The sequence below is a fragment of the Perca fluviatilis genome, chromosome 12 (assembly GCF_010015445.1).
Source record: "Perca fluviatilis chromosome 12, GENO_Pfluv_1.0, whole genome shotgun sequence".
NCBI classification, from domain to species: domain Eukaryota; kingdom Metazoa; phylum Chordata; class Actinopteri; order Perciformes; family Percidae; genus Perca; species Perca fluviatilis.
Window position 1 is genome coordinate 10,474,828 of NC_053123.1, and position 19,276 is coordinate 10,494,103.

The window sequence follows — 19,276 nt, forward strand, 5'->3', positions numbered from 1 at the left end:
TTTGTGATTTATTTTCATAAATCGTACAGTAATGGGCTTACCAAAGTAAGCCCAAGCCCACGGCAGCTGGATTCTCACGATATTACCAGAGCATTGCAGGATCACATATTACATGGAAATCCATCTCGTCGGGCTTCAAGTAATGCGTTTGTGTCTGAACTACCAGCCTACTGAAGCAATCAGCGTAAGGTGAGGAGCTACCGGCAGCTTCGGGCTTGGTTTAGGGTGTGTGTTGTCTGGATCAACGGAAGTACATTTCCAGGATAAAGCCTGACATCCGACGTGTGAGCGAGCCAATTGTCGGATGTCAGGCTTTGCCCCTCACTTTCCCCTCTCTGTGCGTTTCTGCTCTCAAAATTCCTTTTCTATGGGAAACAACATTAAACTTGAAGCTAGCAAGCTAAACAAAAAAATGGCAGGTTTTTGAAGAAAATTTGGATTGTGCAATAAGGCAGGCCTGCTTAGCTCTTTTGTGGAATGATTGTAAAGATTTACAAAGAATATGTTCATGGCATTTACTATCTAACTGGGACGTTTTGGGGGGCGGGATTGCTATGGATGAAAGTACACACGGCAATTCACTGGTAAGAGCAAATGACGTTTAACCATGTATCCAGCTGATATAAATTTCTCACGTTACTGTATTGTGTGAACCGTTAACATCTTTTAATATTTGATGTGCAAATGTTCCTTCCCAAGACTATTTAGCTCTGCCAAAGACGATTGTGATTGGTTTGAAGAAATGCAAACCATCACTTTTTTTTTTTTAATGCCTGCCTTTTCCAAACAGTTTCCAATGACGTGTTCTCAGATGGTTCTGTGTTGACAAACCACCTGGCACGTCAGGTTAGTAAGTAGGCAGTAGGTCTGATAGAATTGACAACTCAAAAAAATATGTAGTATTCAATTAGTTCATTTTTACTGCCAGATTTCAAGCACAACCGATGTTGTCTATAAACCATGAATCAGGAAAAAAGTTATTTGAAGAGAGAATATGTCTGTGGTGTGACATGGAATGATTCATGGTACCTTCATTTCTGACAGGGGATGTGGCATACTAAAATCTTTTTTGAGCTCCCTCTTGCCTTGTTGTTGTGAATACATAAACTCCAGTATGGTTATAGTAAGCAAAGACCGCTGTGCCTTTGTGTGGATATAAATACCTCTTGCTTCAAGTGTTAATCCTGAAGATCATCTGTTTTAGCTGACATCTGCTTGGACTGATGATCACATCATGCACATTTCAAAAGAAAACATTTTAAAGTAAACCAGCATGGTTCCACTGAGAGAACATCTGCTATTTTAATAAGTACAGAGTTGTGGTTTTTTTGGTGAAAGAAAATGGGGGCTCATGTTGTTGCCCAAACTACCTGCCATTTCTGTGGCTAACGAGCTACCAGCTCAACCCAATTTTAAAGCTGTTTCTTCGTAGTCCTCATACATCATCTCCTCCCCATTCCTGTACAAATTTGTATATGGAGGACCTCGCCAGCAGAGATGGTATTTAACATATAGAGGAGCTGCTCCAAAGCTCAAATTCATTGAGGGTCTTAAGGATCTTACGGATTAACACTTTAAGGTTTAAATCGTATTAACACACACCAAATCCATAGCAGTCAGAGATTAGTTTTCAAGCCTCAAGAGGGTTATTCCAAACATCTTGCCATACACAGCTGTTTCACTGATGTAGGTAAATACACCAAGCCAAAACCCGAAACTTATTCATACTTTCTTTTTGTGTCCCTTCCTCTTTTCTCTTAACATTTATCAACACCTTACTATACAAGTCCTAAATAACAATAAGAAATTGCCTGTTTTTCTTTTTGTTAATGTATCGTTTTCTGTCCTAACAATAACACAGATTCAAACATTCAAATACAAGTCACATACATGTCAGTGGTGCAGACTGCATACCGAAGGAAATAAAACACATTTTTAAACGTCAAATCTATACCTATAAAAGAATATGAATTTAACCAAATGGGAACAACTGTGGTGAGAACGCAGCCCTAACCTTGTGAGACTAATGAGGAAATAGTATGCTGGCCTCAGAATTTTAGCCCTGACAGATATACTGTAGCAGCAGTGTTGGGGGTGGGGAATATCATGTTACTTTTTTGTATAAGGATAAATAACTTTTACTCCAACCCTCCCACTGACAGCACAACTGATTAGAAAAGCTAGTTTGGGGCTTGTGAGGGAGCATTCAGCATGAACCCGACAGTCCTTTGATCTCTATCTGCTCTGCTGGAAGGGTTTCTTCAGGTAAAATGGATGCACCTCTCCAACTGATTTTTCAACTGAATTTGTGCTACCTTATTTTCTGCTCAGTTTGCCGCCTCTAGTCTGTGTTGACATGATAAGGACTACTAGTGTCAACTTAACAGTGTCATACGTCTCTATCTGTGCTGCATTAGACATCTCATATAATCTCATACATGTATTCACATAAAAAAATCCACACACAAATAACCTTTACCTTGAGTGATGCTTTGCTCAGCTTCGGTCAGTTCTGATTACCTTTATGAGTGTGTGTATATGTGTGTTGCCACTTATTGGCATGGACAGCAGTTTAACAAATAGATTGCAATTTATTTTTTCACTATTCTCATTTTCCAATTTTAGCTGTATTTATAAAACATATTTAATATTTAGTACATGTATGCACCCTCAGAAGATAGGACAGCTTGCATTAAACTAATGATTTATATATCTATATTCAGATTACTGTCACAGAGGAGTAGGCAAACCAGACGATTTTCATATTTTAAAAGCTACAACCAACAACCAAGCTTTTGCCATTTTTGATTTAAAATTAAAACGTTAAACAGTTGATCAATGTGTCGATCAACATATTGATTAATTGGCTAATCATTGCAGATCTACATGAAAATATGAAACAAATAATATTCATTTGCCACATTGGTTATTATTCAATATAATGCAAGAGCTGTTTTCATTTTTCTTAACATAACAATGGAAGTGCATGGTGTCCATCGGTCCCTCTGACTTGGTGTCAATGCATGTCCATGTGCATGTAGGCATGTCTGTGTGTCTGCATGTCAGAGTGGGTAATTGCTGAATAATCCATGAGGTCGTAAAGATGACTTCAAGACAGAGGGAGTCTTGATTCACCTTCATAACCCATTCTGTTTCATCTTCCCTTAGCCAGCCCTCTATCATTGATGAGAAACAGGGGGCAACATGGCTCAGTCAGCAACACTCAAACGGAGAAAATCCCCTGGGCATGGTTACTAGAGAAAATATCACGACAAATCATTGACCAAATCACGTTTCAAATACCACAGGCCCACTGAGAGTTGCAGTCTCGGTAAACGCTTCGATACACTGCAAACTTTATTTTTATTATTTTTTTTTGTAGGGAAAATTATACTTTTAACTTTGCCTTGATGTGCAGTCAAGCAGCACTTTAACTTGCTAAGCCTGAATAATTTCTTAAGTTATGTTTTTTTTTTTTTTTTTTTTTTTTTTTTTTTTTTTTTTTTTTTTTACATTTGGGAAATCTAGATTCCAGTTTATTTCCAATTGAGTCAGTAACCCTCTTGTCATGTTAGTTTTCTGAACTAACGATTGTATAACGGGTGTATTTCGGGAGTGCAGGTTGTATTCCCTGTAATGTTCCCTGTATGAATCAAAGCAGCATGTGCAAGATTCACTGGGGAGTCATGCCTTCCCGTGGGTTTACAGAACAGAACCCACAAGACACATTTCACTGTGATATGAAATACATCATTTTGAGAGAAGTCTGCAGAAACATGCTGTCACATTTGTATTGATTGATTGATAAGAAATCAAAGAAGGAAGCTGATGAAGGGAGCAACAAGCACAGCCATCCAACATCAGTGTGTCAAGAAGTAAGGGCAGGGATGAATGAGGAGACAGCTGAAATGAACTGCCTTAGATTGAATGTGGAATGTGATCAGTGCTAGTTTGGATCTGGTGATGACTTATAGATCTTGCCTGAACTAAGGCAAGGCTTTATTACTTCAGTTTATTGGTGCAATAATTGTGTTTCTGTATGTATGATAGCTGGATGTACTGGACAGACTGGGAAGAGGATGAGGTCAATGACAGCATAGGGCGGATAGAGAAAGCCTGGATGGATGGATCCAACCGCCGCATTTTCGTCACCTCCAACATGCTGTGGCCCAATGGTCTGGCACTGGACCACAGCAGCAGTACCATGTACTGGTGTGATGCCTACTACGATCACATCGAGAAGATTCATCTCAATGGGACTGGAAGAATGGTGAGTTTCAGTAGAGATCATGCAATGTAGTTAAATGATATAGAACCTCATTTGCAGGAATCGTTTTAGCTGTGATTCTGGTAGACTTGAGGGTTAGGCTGCTTGTGAGATTTTAATAGAGAGCCAGAGGGTGAAATTCAAGATCTCGACTGATAAAACAACACCAAATAAACATGTTGATTTAAATGTGTTAATTTGACTTTCTCAACACAACTATAAGTAGTTTAACACCCCAAAATTGTCAATAAACACAGAAAGCAGCCAAATTATTCACCAACAACATGGTGATTTTAAATTTTTGTATTTCACAAATGCTTTGTTAATCAAGTTTGTTTTGATTTTTTGTCGGACTGAGGCCCTTCTACATCTTTTAATTCAGTTGTTCATTTCATGGGCTACATAACTTACCAACTTATTGTCATATTGAAAGAAACTGGCTCCAAAAAACCTACAACCCAGGAAAGTGTTTTACAGTCAGATCACCACAGAATCCTGCTAAACATTCATTTCATACTGTTGCCATGTTACTGTGATATTAAACAGTGGTTGACAGTTTCAGATCAATATTATATGATAATGCCAGGGCCCAAAACAGATTTCTATATTTTAGCAATGATACAATGTTAATCTGCGAAGCAGTGAAATGATTGAAAACGGCATCTCTTCCCACCACAACTGCCAACAAGACAGCCCTTCATTCTCAACGGCTCCCTTCGGCTATAGTTGTACTCGCATATTAAGCTAATGAATTATTTGCAAATGCTATTTAATCAATGCCAAGATTCTGGCAAACATTATTATAAGCAGACAGCGCCGTGTGAATAAATTTGTGCAAAGAAATTGAATCACATTCATCATGTACTGTGATCAAATAATGTCTAAGCCCATATTCAAACAGATATAACCCTGTTTAAGATGATTGATATTTTTGTTGCTGATGGCATCTTTCCGTAGCCCTCCTGATCTTTTGATTACACTGCATTCATTCATTTTCCAGGTGGTGTACAATGGAAAAGAGCTGAACCATCCGTTCGGAATATCTCATTATCGTAATTTCATCTTTTGGACGGAGTACATGAATGCCTCGGTCTTCCAGCTGGACTTGACCACCGGCGATGTCACTCTGTTGCGGAGCGAGAGACCACCACTATTTGGCCTGCGCGTCTACGACGCACAGAGTCAGCAAGGTTGGCTGCTTTTCATTCATTTACTCCTCATCCAGTGCCACTGAACCATAGCTTCCAGACTAGAGAAACATTTTGCACCGAAAATAGAAGCACTCTGTGCTGTGTGTCCAGGCATTTGTATCACCTGTACACATTTCTTTAATAGAGAGCACTTAATGTGATATATACGTTACACTTGAGATTTTGCATGTATGCCTTTTGGTGTCAAATGTCATGGTGTAAACCAGTGCATTGATCAACAGTGACAGAGACTTTAAAATCACTTGGGGCTCTTCTGTGTGAAGTTCAATAAGGTGACCAAGGCTTGAAGGGGTTTGCTCAATTCTGTAACAAATGATGATGGATTCATGCTGTTAGAAAGCTGAAAAGAACAGATGAGGAGAGGATACGGATATGGCTGACGGTGGAGAACTGCATCGGCCCTCACAGCAGGCGTGTCTTTTGCTAACCCATAATAGGCATGTAAAAACAGTGCTCAGACCCCCACTCCACAATCAGAAAAGGTTGACGCTATTGCTCTTAATGTGGAGATAGATAATTTTATGCGGTCCAGTGTTGTGGTTTCAGACTCATTCTCAAGGCATGGGGGTGTGAGTAGGACAGTGCAATGCCAAGTATGTGATGTAGATGAATGGTTGGCTTCTGCATGCACAGCCTAGTTCACACCATACAGATATTTCTTTGCTGGACATTTCTCCATTGTTCATGTCACCGAATAGATTAATTGGCTGTCCAGTCCTCTGAGTATTAGTGATTGGCTCTAACAGAACCAAAAGCTTTATCTCATTGGCTCAGGCACTGCCTTTGGGCTCAGTGTTAAATGAAAGTGACAAAGGTGTCTTATGCTTTAACTTTATATGTGACAGTATTTTTTTTCCCTCTCTTTGTCCAAAAAGACAAATTATTCCTCCAAGAAAGATAAAAACGTCAAATGTCTCTCACCCACAGTGTTCCCAATAATTCACTTGTCATAGATCACGTGGCATACACCTCGCATGTCTCTCCAAGACGGTCGATGAGTTTAGTATCATGAGATGATTTATTTTTGCAGGGTTTAAAGTGACCCCTGAACCTCTGCTGTACACTGTTCAGATAGGAAAGTAGACAAAACAACAACAGAAACCCTTGCTTAAAAAAGTCTTTAGATAGGAACATAATGAACCAGCAGAGTGAGAGGTTTACCTTTTCTCACACCCCCAAAAAAAAAAAAAAAAAAAAAAAAAAAAAAAAAAGATCATCCTGTCCCAGTATAGTGTAATCCTGGCTTCATCCTATGGGAAAAAGATCAAATAATAACCTTATCTTTTCACATGCAAATCTGCTAATAAACAAATAAATACAGCTGGGAAATTATCCCAGTGGGTGTCCAGGAATGAAAGCCAAATCCCTGAAGTTACACATGGGGTCATGAGACATTATTAACATGTTTTATATGCTATTATAGCTATGCAAATAATTAACCCTAAACACATACTTCATAGGAAGTCTCTGGTTAATTTTATCTCACCACTTTTTCTTTCCAAAAGCCTCCAGCAGTGGCTTTGAGCCACAGCGATGTAAAAGTGACGAGTTCCAGTGCCATAACCAGCGCTGCATACGGGCCATGTGGAAGTGCGATGGAGATGATGACTGTCTGGATGGAAGTGATGAGGAGAGCCACAGCTGCTGTGAGGATGCTAAAATGTGTCTGCGCTGCAGGCCAACACACAGAATGAAAACACACAAACACGTGAATGTATAGATACCGTACATGTTGATAGACTTACATGCACAAAGCCATGCACCAAGCAAGACAAGCGCATGTTTTTTGGGGGAAATTTTAGGCCTTTATTCAAGGATGGACTGGGGATAAAAAACAGCTCTGGACTTTCTCCCAAATAGGCCCATCATCCGGCCATTTGCCCCTAGCCGCGAGTGACAGACACTAGGCAGGATGTCCTGATACTATGCAACAATGCTGTAGCCTATCAGACAATTGTATTCACAGCAAGTAACATCTCAAAACCAATGATGATAATTGGGGTTGTGTTTATTAATAAAGCCTCAGCCTTCAAATAAAAACAAAAAATGTACAATGCCATTACATCTGCATTGAAAATAAAATACAAATTAAGAAATGTCACTGGCTACAGAAACCCCAAATTACACAAACTTGTAATTATAAAACATCTAATCTAAAAACAGGCATTTTTAGGCATTTGCTGAGGGTGGTAAGCCCAAAATTGTTCCAGGCTGTGAATATCTGACTTGGGCTGTTTGAAATATTGTGATGTAGACATCTCCCTGTCATCTTTTGTGTTGCAACTATCTTCAACCTGAATAAACAAATGATTTTATAGATTATTGATGATATAATATGTTTTGCTTGGTGTTAAAGAATTAGCATTGAATAGAGCCAGACCGATATCTCGGCTGGTCGATTTTAGGCATTTTCCAAACTATCTGTATCGCCATTTATGATGGCTGATAAATAAATATTTAAAAAATAAAATAAACTACTGTCGCATAGTTGAGTGGTTATGACACAATCGTTAGCCTATTTTTACAAAAACGTCTGCTACGGAGCCATAACGTGAGATACAAGGTAATGGAGGCTTTTATACATTGTCGTGTTTCTTTAGAAATAAACAATGGACAAATAAAGTCTTTAAAATGTAAAGTTATTTGCTGTCAAAGTGACGTCAAAATGAATGGCAGTCAATGGAATGCTAACGGCGGATGAGGGCTATGTAGCATCAAAATGGCGCCATAAGAGGTACTCGTTGTGGAGAGAGGCTTACCCTCTTGGAAATTAACTATTTCTGTCTTTGCTCTAAACGCACAAATTGTCAGTCCGTCCCTGCCTTTATTAGATAGGACAGCTTAGACATGAAAGGGGAGAGAGATGGGGAATGACATGCAGCGAAGGGCCGCAGGTCCCAATCGAAACTGCGGCCGCTGCGGTGAGGACTGAGCATCTGTATATGGGCGCCCGCTCTATCTGGTGAGCTACCGAGGCGCCGAAGCACAAGCTTTTTTGGGGGCAGATTTTCTCCTGCTGTCAACTTCTATGTTCTTAAATGTCACTGAAGTAAGGGTGAAAAGTGTTCCTCCTCCACACTGCTGTCTACCCTTTTGCTCTGGTTCTGCTCTTTAACAAATCAGTCGGATAAACACCATGTTAGACGCTTGGATGCTGGTTCATTTTCTTTTTCTGGAAGCAAAGCACCATAATCTCATCCTCTGCCAGAGTTATCAGACTTGAAAAAATCAATTACCTGCTCTCCTGGCATATCATGTACGTTTAACATAGACTAACTTGGTTTGTTTAAGGTGGTATGTAGTTCTACCTGAGAATTTATCAGGCCAAAATTTGACTTGAAACTAGATGAATGCGGATGTCAGCCGTTTAAAGTGTTTTGAATAAGTAATTGCAAATACTTCATGGCAATTTGGTCAGTCTCTCGTAGTCATAAGACAGAGACATCCGCCTTCTCACAACCTCTTGGGATACAATCAAAATGTAGTTCAGATGGTGGAAATGTTGCCTGTGACAAGATACAAGTTGATTGCTGAAGTCATTTGCCCAAAACACTGGTCTCTGGGTAGTACTGTATTGCAGCGTCTGGCATTTCCAAACACCAGGTTGTCTCAAAATCAAAGGTAATTTATCACAAACATACAGTAATGTCTCAATATCTACATGGAAATTTGCTCACATTAATTTAATATGATTTATAGCTGGTGCGGATTAATGACATTGACCATTAAAGTGAATGGTCAATATTCCCTGTAACTCAAGTAAAATGACATGACTGAAAAGAAAATAAGGAGCTTGGTTGCTCGTTCCAGAGAAGTCATTATGTGAAAGTGGCTTAATATAAATCAAAAATCAAGGCACTAAAGCCACATAACAGAGATACTTGAGACCACTGTAAACATGTTATGGAGACTCTATTACTCTCAATTAAAGGACAAACCACCAAGGAGAAACATTAGTGAGATTCTCCTCTAAAACGTGATTCTCTTTTATGTTGGTCTATCAGAGCAAGATTAGTAGAACTGTGGACTGAATGAAATCCCACTAAGAAGCCGTGAATATGCTCTACACACAGGACTGAGAGAGATCAGGCCTGGAGAATTGATTAAGCTTTAATATAAAGAAAACACAGCATTTCAGCTTCCTTGGCTGTGGCTATAGAAATTGAAAATGTGATGTTTTACACTATAAGTTAAAGCTTTAGTGCGGAACTTTTTGATATTAATGAACGTCCGTTACATTGAAGCCATTGCCAAATGAGTTGCAACAAAGCTAATGAAGACTCTCAGCTCCACACAACTCTCTCTGGATTTCTCAGTATGGCTATGTTCAGAAGATTGTGTTGTCCGGCGACTTTCGCGTGCAGAAACTCAAGAAGATAATTACCTCTTCTGAAGTGTCCATGTTATTTTAATCCTCCGTGTCCTCCTTGGCTACTAGCAACTGCATGGAGAAGGGGTGAGGGGTGGTGCGCAATCACGGAAGGCTTGTATCATGTGGACGCACTAACAGTTTTGTTATTACTTAAGTTGTTAAGGCTTTGTGAAAATGTTTTTTCATTCTATTTTTAGTTTATTAGCTTTTTCTATTACATGTCATGTCAGAGCTGCAAGGTCACTGACTGACTTATTTTGCTGGCTGAATTCTTTGCAGACAATCACACCTGTCCTGTTGATCAGTTCCAATGCAGCAACAATCGCTGCATTCCCAAAAGATGGCTTTGCGATGGAACGAATGACTGTGGTAACAACGAGGACGAGGCCAACACTACATGCTCAGGTATGTACTGTTCTACTGGTTGTCTGAGATTGAGTGTAGCTTCGGCTGCAGTTTGATCACAATTATATCTCATTTCAGCATTTTGGCACAATCTGTCATATTTCTTTTAATCTGTTACACTTCAATTGTTCTATTAAGGAACGCTGAAGTGTAATTTTCTGAAATGGTGATATCGGAACATTTTGATCTTCTCGGCTCGACTGTTGCTCACTTGGTTGATGCACTTTTGTAATTGATATAGTAATACATTTCAATCAAGCTTATGTAGACTGTAAGATTTAAATATCTAACAGCTCTCTCATCTAAACAGTAAGGCATACAACATTTTTTCTCTACCATCTTTTGATAATATTCAGATGTGCTTTATTCATCAAAGTCTTGAACAGAGGTGTCCGATGTTGTCAAGGCGGTTATTACCATTATGCCTTGCGGCTCTCGAGTAACTTCAGTGCAGTGCAATCAATCTCATTGTGTGAGAGCACTCTCCAGTATCAAAGAGTTGTCGCACCTACAAGAAGCAACTGTATGTCAGGGACACTTAGAGTATATCACATTGCCTCCCATGTCTGCAATGGTGCCTCTCAGGAGCTTTTTATCCTTAGAGGATCAATCAATAAGCATTAGCCAGATGATGATCAATGTTCCGTCATCGTCACAGTAAAATGCATATTCCACATCAGCAAGACACCTCATGTCTGCTGTCCGTGCATGCTCACTATGGCTGTGCAGCGTGTAACTGACAGCCCGTCAAGAAGCAGCACATTTCCCATGGTTTCCAGACCTTCCCTGCCCTACTGTGTGATTGAGTGATAAAATGTTTGCACTGGGCGGACATTGACATCCTGGTGATGCAGTGATCATTAGAGTTGTTGTGCACATCCTACATTGACTTATGCACTTGTGATTGAATTCCGTGGCTTCTTTTTTCTCTCTCAGCCCAGCCCTGTCAGGCCGAGCAGTTCTCCTGCCAGAACGGACGATGTATACCTCAAGCCTGGAGCTGCGACCGGGAGGATGACTGTGGGGATACGACTGATGAAATATCATGCAGTGAGTCACACATGGCTTTTTACCACACACAGCAAGTGTCACTCTGACTGCTCTTGCTCTTTGTGTTGCTCTGTTTTGGTCAAGATGTAAAATAGGCCAGCTCAGTGAATGATTTGAATGCTAATGGGGGCTTTTAGGGCATTCACTAGTTGTTTACTCCTCACAGTTAAAAACTGTCCTAATTGGGATATATTTAAAGCTACAATGAGTAAGATGTTTTATAAGATTCCTCTGAGGTGAAAGGGTTGTCAATTCACATTGAAGGCTCAATAATTATACCATCAGGCAGTGAAGTTTAAAAACTCACTTTCCATTCGACACTTGGAACTCTCAAAATGTGACTATAATTTACGTAGTCGACTTTGCCAGAAACTTGTCAACATTCACTGTTTCACCTCTAATGGATAGACCGAAAATATGTGCTGAGCAGCACTCACATTGGGTAATTTGATGTAATTTGTGCAGCATTATAATAATTTCTTTTTTTTACACAATGTCCTTAAAAGCACACCATAGCAAAAACACAACCGCAGACTAAGCTGATGGTAATAATTGGACCTGTTAACTTATTATTTTTAGTCTCATTTTAAATAAATGTTGCAGTTGTCAACCGATAGTGAATTATGAAAGCCATAACACTCAACGGTATTTCCTGATACAAATAGAGGCAAAGGATTTTGGTTTTAGCCAGCTAGCAGCATCGCTCTATAGGGATGGCAGTGTCTGCCGGTCGGTCCAGTACTTTAGTCCATACATGATATCTAAAACAAATTGTGGATAGATTGCCATTAAATTCGGTACCGTGTTAACATAAGATAAGAAAAACTTTGTTTGTATTTGACAGGGCAGGCTCAAATTACATTAAATACATATAAGAACCTAAAGATACACATAGAAACAGTGTAATAGCATTGACTGTACAAATGTGCAAAAATGCAAAAACAGTGCAGGAAGAAACCTGAATAGAGCTGTTTGATTTTGTCTATGTATGGCTGTTCAGTGGTCATGGCAGTGGTGGATGAAGGATTTTTTTATATATGTTTTTCCTTCCTTGTTGATGGTGCCCACTTGCCAAACAAAGAATGCTACTCACAGCTGCTTATCATTTCTTTGTGACTTCTTAAATATTTTGCTAGAGTTTTAGGAGTTGAATTATTGATGCTGTGTGTGGACCAGGAACCCGACATGCCCCCACTGATGGCGTCAGCTTAGAGTGCTATTGCTGAGTAAACTGCACACTTTTGTGCAGTTCAGTTTTCAAGTCGTGTCTCGGTGGTATTACACAAACTGCCAGTTTCAGTTAGTAAAAGTGGCAGTCTGGATTAATCTTGGTAAACATAAATGAGAAAAATACATGGCACGCCATGATGGCCTGAGCTTTTTTGGAGTTCTTTGTGGATGTATTTAACATTTTTTATTCAACGGGAAAAAAAGAGTGCTTTAGGCAGTAAAATATGTCTTCAGCAGTGAAGTTCAACTGGATGAATTAGCAGCATACATTTAAAAGATGGGCGTAAGGGTTTTAAGATTCCCCTTTCATGACTATTTGTATTAAATCAGCCTTTTACAGTGATAGATGTTTGCCAAATGCTGTACTTTGCTGTATCGCCTCAGCCTCCCTTTGTATGTCCTAAGCTGGTTCAATACGCAGTCACAAACAGCAAGGGTGTAAGCAGTAATTAAAGTTCATGCTTGGCTTCATTCAATCAAAATCAAGCTGTGCAGCAAAACATATTCTCTCCCTTACTGTTGTCTGAGCTTCCTCAGGCATTACTTCTGTGTAGGCACTCTACTGTGAAGCTCTGGCAGCTCACTTAGCTTCAGTGGAACTACTGTGGGTTTTTGAACACCTGAAGCTCAGTGGTGGCTGCCTTAGAGATTGATTCTAATTTGGATTTTGTTTGTCAGTAGTTTAGTAGTTGTCACACAATGTCTCATATTGGGCTCTCTGTTCACTTGAAGCCGTCATTATTTATGGATGCCGGTGTTCCATTTTTTTTGCCAGGCTCACTGTTTACTTGAAACCTTCATTATTTATGGATGTTTGTGCTTCATTTTTAATGAATGTTAAATTCCAACCACTCGCGCGCTGTCAGTGAGACCTAACACATTTGTGGGAAATATAGAAGACACATGTCTGATAAAGATACGATATGTCTTCTCGACAGTGCCTAAGGTATTCCAGGCAGCTGCAGCAGCAGATGCCAACAAATCAATTCAAATGTAGACTTGCATTTCACACTGAAGTCAATAAAGTTTCAGGCATACTGTAAGGATATCAAAGTGCCCATATTATGAAAAAATCACTTTTTCTGGGATTTGGGGTGTTATTTTGTGTCACTGGTGCTTCCACACGCATACAAACTTAGAAAAAAAACAAACATCCATGCTGTTTTGAGTGAGATACGGGTTTCTGAATGTGTCCTGCCTTCAGTCTCCGGGTGAGCTGTTCAAAATCGGCAGGGCTTTTTACGTCACTTGCCGAAACGAGGGGGCTAACCGTAGCATGCTAGCGCTAGCATGCTAGCTCATTCTCAATGGCAAAACACTGCTACAACACACACTAGTTCACCATAATCTACAAAAGAACTACTTACATGTCCCTGTTCTGCAGGTATTCCACGCAAAGTTGGAATTGCTCCCCCGTTTAGAAGAGGTCTCCCAGCTAATCCTGCCTTGTACTAACTGAAGTTGTAGAAAGAAACAGCTAGCTGATGTGATCCTTACCTAGCTACTGCGCATGTGCGCCTCCCATCAAAGATGGGATAGAGGTGCAATGCCTCACTCTGTAGCTAAAACAGAGACCTGAACACACAGGGTGAAAAGAGGAGCTGCCGCAATGTGCAGTACAACAAAAAGATGGTGTTTTTTGAAAATTAAACCATGTAAACCTATTCTGGTACAACCTCAAAATACAATTATGAACCTGAAAATGAGCATAATATGGCCACTTTAAAAAACGTATTGTATACAGTACCTCAAAATTGGAAACAAGAATAATATCTGATGGGAATACAAATATCAATCCTGGCAATGTCATCCACAAAATGCCGTAGAATCTGTATACCTATAGCCTACTTGCCTACTTACTGCAGCACTGGTACAGAATATTGATTCTACAGGGTGGCCAATTTAGTTCATGAAGTCTTCCTGACTGTTGTGATGGATGTTGGATCAGCTATTGGCAGACTACAGTACATAGGTGGGGATTTGCTTTCAATCTTTCTTGTATTATCAACTTATAAATATAAATTGTAATATAAATATGTAATATTTGTACTGTAATAAATCCAAAAATGACACCAATGCCTCATCAGATATTAAGGAAACATGTTAAACTGAAATACTATCTTTTCTGACAGCAATGCTAATGTCAGTATTTTTTCTTTTTGAAATTTAAATTCCGTGACGGAATTTATGTTTATGTTTTGGTCTGTGGTTGTTATCAAGGGCCCAGTTTGACAGCCAGGCCGGGTTGCCAGATATACCTGTAAAAACGTAAACCCAGCGCGCTACAGCTGTAACGTTACAGCCATGAAAGCAGCTAACAAACGAACAGGATCAACGGAGATAGATTCTACCGGACCTAAAAAAAAAAAAAGTAAACGGCATGTTTCTAACAGTTGCGTGACCAGAGACGTAACAACCCCCAGGTAAATATTGGAGATGTATTTGAAAGATGGAGACAGCTTAGATCCCAAAAGGACGCAGAATTGGCTTATTTCCTCCTGAACAGGTAAGCATTAGCTTCAGGCTAATTTATCACAGCCACTAGGGACAGGCATTTTATGTCATTTCAACATTTGTGTACTTCGCATTGAATTATATAGCTAGAGTACCCGAGTTGGTTACTGCGCAAAAACAATTGAGACACAGCCAGTAAAGTGATCCCGACTGGTCCTGGCTAACGCGCCATGCTAACCCTGTTAACTGCTAACGTTACCGGGAGGACCAGGCAAGCGGGCCATGGCTGTTTACAACATGTAGTTCAGCAGCTGGAGCCGACAACGGTGAGTTATTTTAAGCCATGAAAGGGGGCTGTAAATGCGAAAGAGAGGATTATGAGTTTGCAGTGTGTTTTAGCGATTGTTGCCGTAATTCTAAGCCAATGAAGTGTGTTCCGTCGGCAAGGCAGTGGTATTTTTAGCGTTTCGTGTTGTAATTCTAAGCCGAGGAAGTGTGCCTGACTGGCGTGTGGAGAGGACAGTGAGGTTGTTGTGTATTTAGCGGTTCATACTGTAATTTTAAGACGGAAAAGTGTGTCTGTCAGTTGGTTACAGAGCTCCGCGTCGTGTATATATCTATGGCTCCGCGTGAGCATGGGCTTTTATGACTGTCGATATAGCCAGCATAACGTTAGCTACTCCGCTGTGCTGTGGAGTAATGTCTGGCTATGTGAGACTAGCATCTAATGTTAGCTACTCTGCTGTGCTGTGGAGTAATGTCTGGCTATGTGAGACTAGCATCTAACGTTAGCTACTCTGCTGTGCTGTGAAGTAATGTCTGGCTATGTGAGAAAAGCGTCTAGCAACATTGTTGTGAATGCTGCGGTCTCAGCCTGGCAACCCCCGTGAACTTCGAGTCTGGGCAGGAGGGGGCGGGGGAAACGTATTTTGAATTGGTAGTGCAGTAACTATTTTAACCGCTAGCTGCCAGTATTACATACAATATTACATATTGCACCTTTAAATGAGGCGCCTGGTTAGCTCACCTGGTAGAGTGTGCTCCCATGTCCTCTTAGCGACTTATAAATATATTTGACTATATTTCTATTGTAATCCATTCCCAGGCATGCAGTCCACAGATCCTGGGTTAAGCACTACAAGTAACAGTGCTGCTCTCTTCCCATCTGCCCAGCACAGACAGTCAGTAAGGGAGGGGGGGGAGACGAGCGGTGGACCGGAAGCGAGTCTTACGGGTCTTATGTTACATCCATGAACGGGAGTGGATGGCTAGCTGAAACAAAGCTCCTTCAGCAGAGATGGATACAGAAAAGGGTCTTTTGAATGGCAAATTGAGTTTCAAAGCCCTTCCAGATGGTTCTTACCACAAGACTGAAGTTATTTGCATGTACTGTCGATGTGAACTGAGTTACTAATGGATTAGTCGAGTCTCAAACACCACTTGAGTATTACAAAATATCCTTTATTCCTTTTAAAATACAAAATATTCCTTTTAAAGTACATTTAGAACAGAAAAAAATGTGATTAATTTGCGACACTCATATATTTGGGGAGACATCAAATTCCATAGTTTTCAGGGGGTACAGTTGAAATAATAACGAGAAATGGGTCAGAATTGTCTTCTTTTTTTGTACTGCTTTTGAAGCTTTTTTTTAAAAATGTTTTTGTCACTTTTTTCAACGTTTTTCTTTTTTTTATTCATGGTTCATGGCAATTTATGACATAATATATATAGAAAAGCAAACATTATGAATTATTTTGACTAATGGTTAAGTTCAGAGGATGTTGAGTGGATAATCACAGACTTGTAGGTGTCAAAGTTTAGTCAGGATACCATTTAAAACCATAAAACAAATGTAACAAAAAATACAATACAATACAATGAAAGTAATCATTTATTTTACCTGCGAAGAATATTGTATGGGTTCCATACAACGTACATGCATGCATCCAAGTTATTAATCCAAGTTAATAATTTGGTGGTAAGAAACCTAAATTTCTGAAAAAAAGAAGAAAGGAAAAGGGTCAAATTTGACTTGAGGACAACAGAAGGGTTAACTCCAAGACAAGCATGTACAGATGCTTCAATTCTCTTTCCCTCTCTGCCATGAAGCCCCAATGTGGACTTAGCTGATAGTAGTTTGAGTCTATACAGACCACTGCGACTCAACCAGGATTTAACTGTTGCAGCTATTTGTGCAACCCAACAGAGTGGGGTCGTATTTATTTAATTGTTTTGATCGGAGGCATTGACCAAGAGAGGACATATGAAAAAAGACCTTGTTGTAAATAAGATGTGGCCGTGCAAGGTTTCCCTTTAGTACAAAGCATTATCAAAAGAGGAATTTCAATTATTTTCAGCTTTTATTTTCCTCTTCCATCCAAGGCAACCTATAACACTCTGTCTGAAAACGTATTTCTGAAGATTTAGCACTATATACTTGTTCTGTAAAATATCTCAACATCTATTTGGCAAAAAGTTTGGTACAGACCAGACTGTTAATATTTACTGTGTATGGTACAGACATGCAGGGTTCCCTGGTAATGAATCCCATTCACTTTGCTGATCCTCTGATTTTACCATGCGCCACCACGAGGTTGACATTTTAGTTTTTTACGTGAAATGTTTCAACAACTATTAGTTGGATTTCCATGTATAGTCATTTAGCATCACTGTGCCTAAGCACAGCCTGACAGAGCCACACAGAGCCACCAGCATGGCTGCAGACTTTAAATCTTGTTTTTTTTAATCATCCACCATAATGTTTAGTGGTGAGAGAATAATATGAATGTCAACCCTGTTGTTAATAAGTTGGGCTGCTACCTGAAATGATTGCATTATTGTCTAGTTAAATGAGCATTTCCTTCTCTTTTCATGCCATGCTTTAAAAAAGCTTAAAAAAGATTTTTTAGATTATATTCTATTCATAAAACACGTGTCAAACTCAAGGCCCGTAGGCCGAACACGGCCCCTCTCAGGTTTTTAACCGGCCTGCATATCTTAGGTTCACAATACATTTAGGGCCCTATCTTGCACTCAGCGCAATTGCCTTTGTACACTGACGCATGTATCATTCCTATTTTGCACCCGAAGCACAGCGGACTTTTCCCTCCACAGACGCACGTTGGTAAATTAGGAAATGTATTTGCGCTCCCGGGGGTGGTTCAGCAAAAAGAGGAGACGTGGTCAGGCACAAACATTCCCTGGTGCTATTTTGCAGTTTCAGAAAACAATTCCGCCACTGACCAGGAAAAACCTAGTTTAAATTCAGTAGCGCGTTATTCAGATGCTATTTTAGGGGCGCATGCTTGGCCATAATGTAGTGTGTGCACAACGCGCATACACTTTGCTTCTCTCATCTACACGGACGCAGCAGTTCCCATTTTTGCAAAGCATACATAATTACAAGGAAAAATATTACTGAAAATGCACTTCAGGTGTTTGGATAGGTCAGGAGGCCCTTTACAGTACAATCCTCAAAAAGTCGCAGCATTCTTTGTGGCTTGTTGTGTTTTACACAACATTTCCATGAATCATGGATGTGTTGATGACATAAATGAGGAAATATTAGAGGACTTAAGGAAACGTGAGGTTGAACTACGGTGGGATTGGACACTCCGGCGGAATCTGGTCTGGGAGTGGCAATGCGCGATGCGCTGCGGGTGGACGGAGATGGAGTGGGGGGAGGAGGAAGGGGCACAACAGGTGCAGGAGGTGCGTTTGGAGGCCCATGCTCCATGGCTGCAGCAATCCTCTCCAGACTGTGGAGATGCACCCGAGAGGCCGCAGCAACATCGCCACCCGGCCAAGACAGGCATTTGTTACTTTGCCGCATCGCGCACAGCTCCCGCTGGCGTGCGCCAGGCAAATCCGCCGTCATAATAGCAATCCGCCATGGAACAAGCGCGCCTGCTCTTAAAGGGAATGTAAAATGACGCTCTGATTGGTTTATTGCACGTTACGCCCAAACCACACCTAGCTACTTCAGACCAACCCATTTTAGATTTGCGTCGGCCGCAAATCTATCCCGCCGGCATAATAGCATAAATGTGAGATCCACCCACAAAGCTACTTGCGTTTCACGTTTGATACTTGCGTTTCAGATCATTAAAATAGGGCCCTTAATCTAGTTGTGCGCTAAACCCAAAAAGACAGGAAAGTGTTTGTCAAACTGCAATTATGCAACACTCAGAGCAGAATATGGCATATTTATAGATTTTGAGACTTAGAAATTCCCCCAGAAGCAGAGAGTTTTCATGATCAGGCTGTGAAACATGTTGCTGTGAG

The 19,276-nt window shown here is 40.3% G+C and overlaps 1 protein-coding gene across 1 annotated transcript in view; it reads left to right on the forward strand.

Moving 5' to 3' along the window:
- The window catches only part of lrp1bb (low density lipoprotein receptor-related protein 1Bb), a 282,705-nt gene that overhangs the window by 138,837 nt on the left and 124,592 nt on the right, over nt 1-19,276 (forward strand). Inside the window, exons 13-17 of the mRNA XM_039818282.1 lie at nt 4,051-4,270; nt 5,268-5,457; nt 6,939-7,124; nt 10,130-10,255; nt 11,192-11,305. Coding sequence (XP_039674216.1) covers nt 4,051-4,270; nt 5,268-5,457; nt 6,939-7,124; nt 10,130-10,255; nt 11,192-11,305 — 836 coding nt within the window. The remainder of the gene's footprint in view (nt 1-4,050; nt 4,271-5,267; nt 5,458-6,938; nt 7,125-10,129; nt 10,256-11,191; nt 11,306-19,276) is intronic.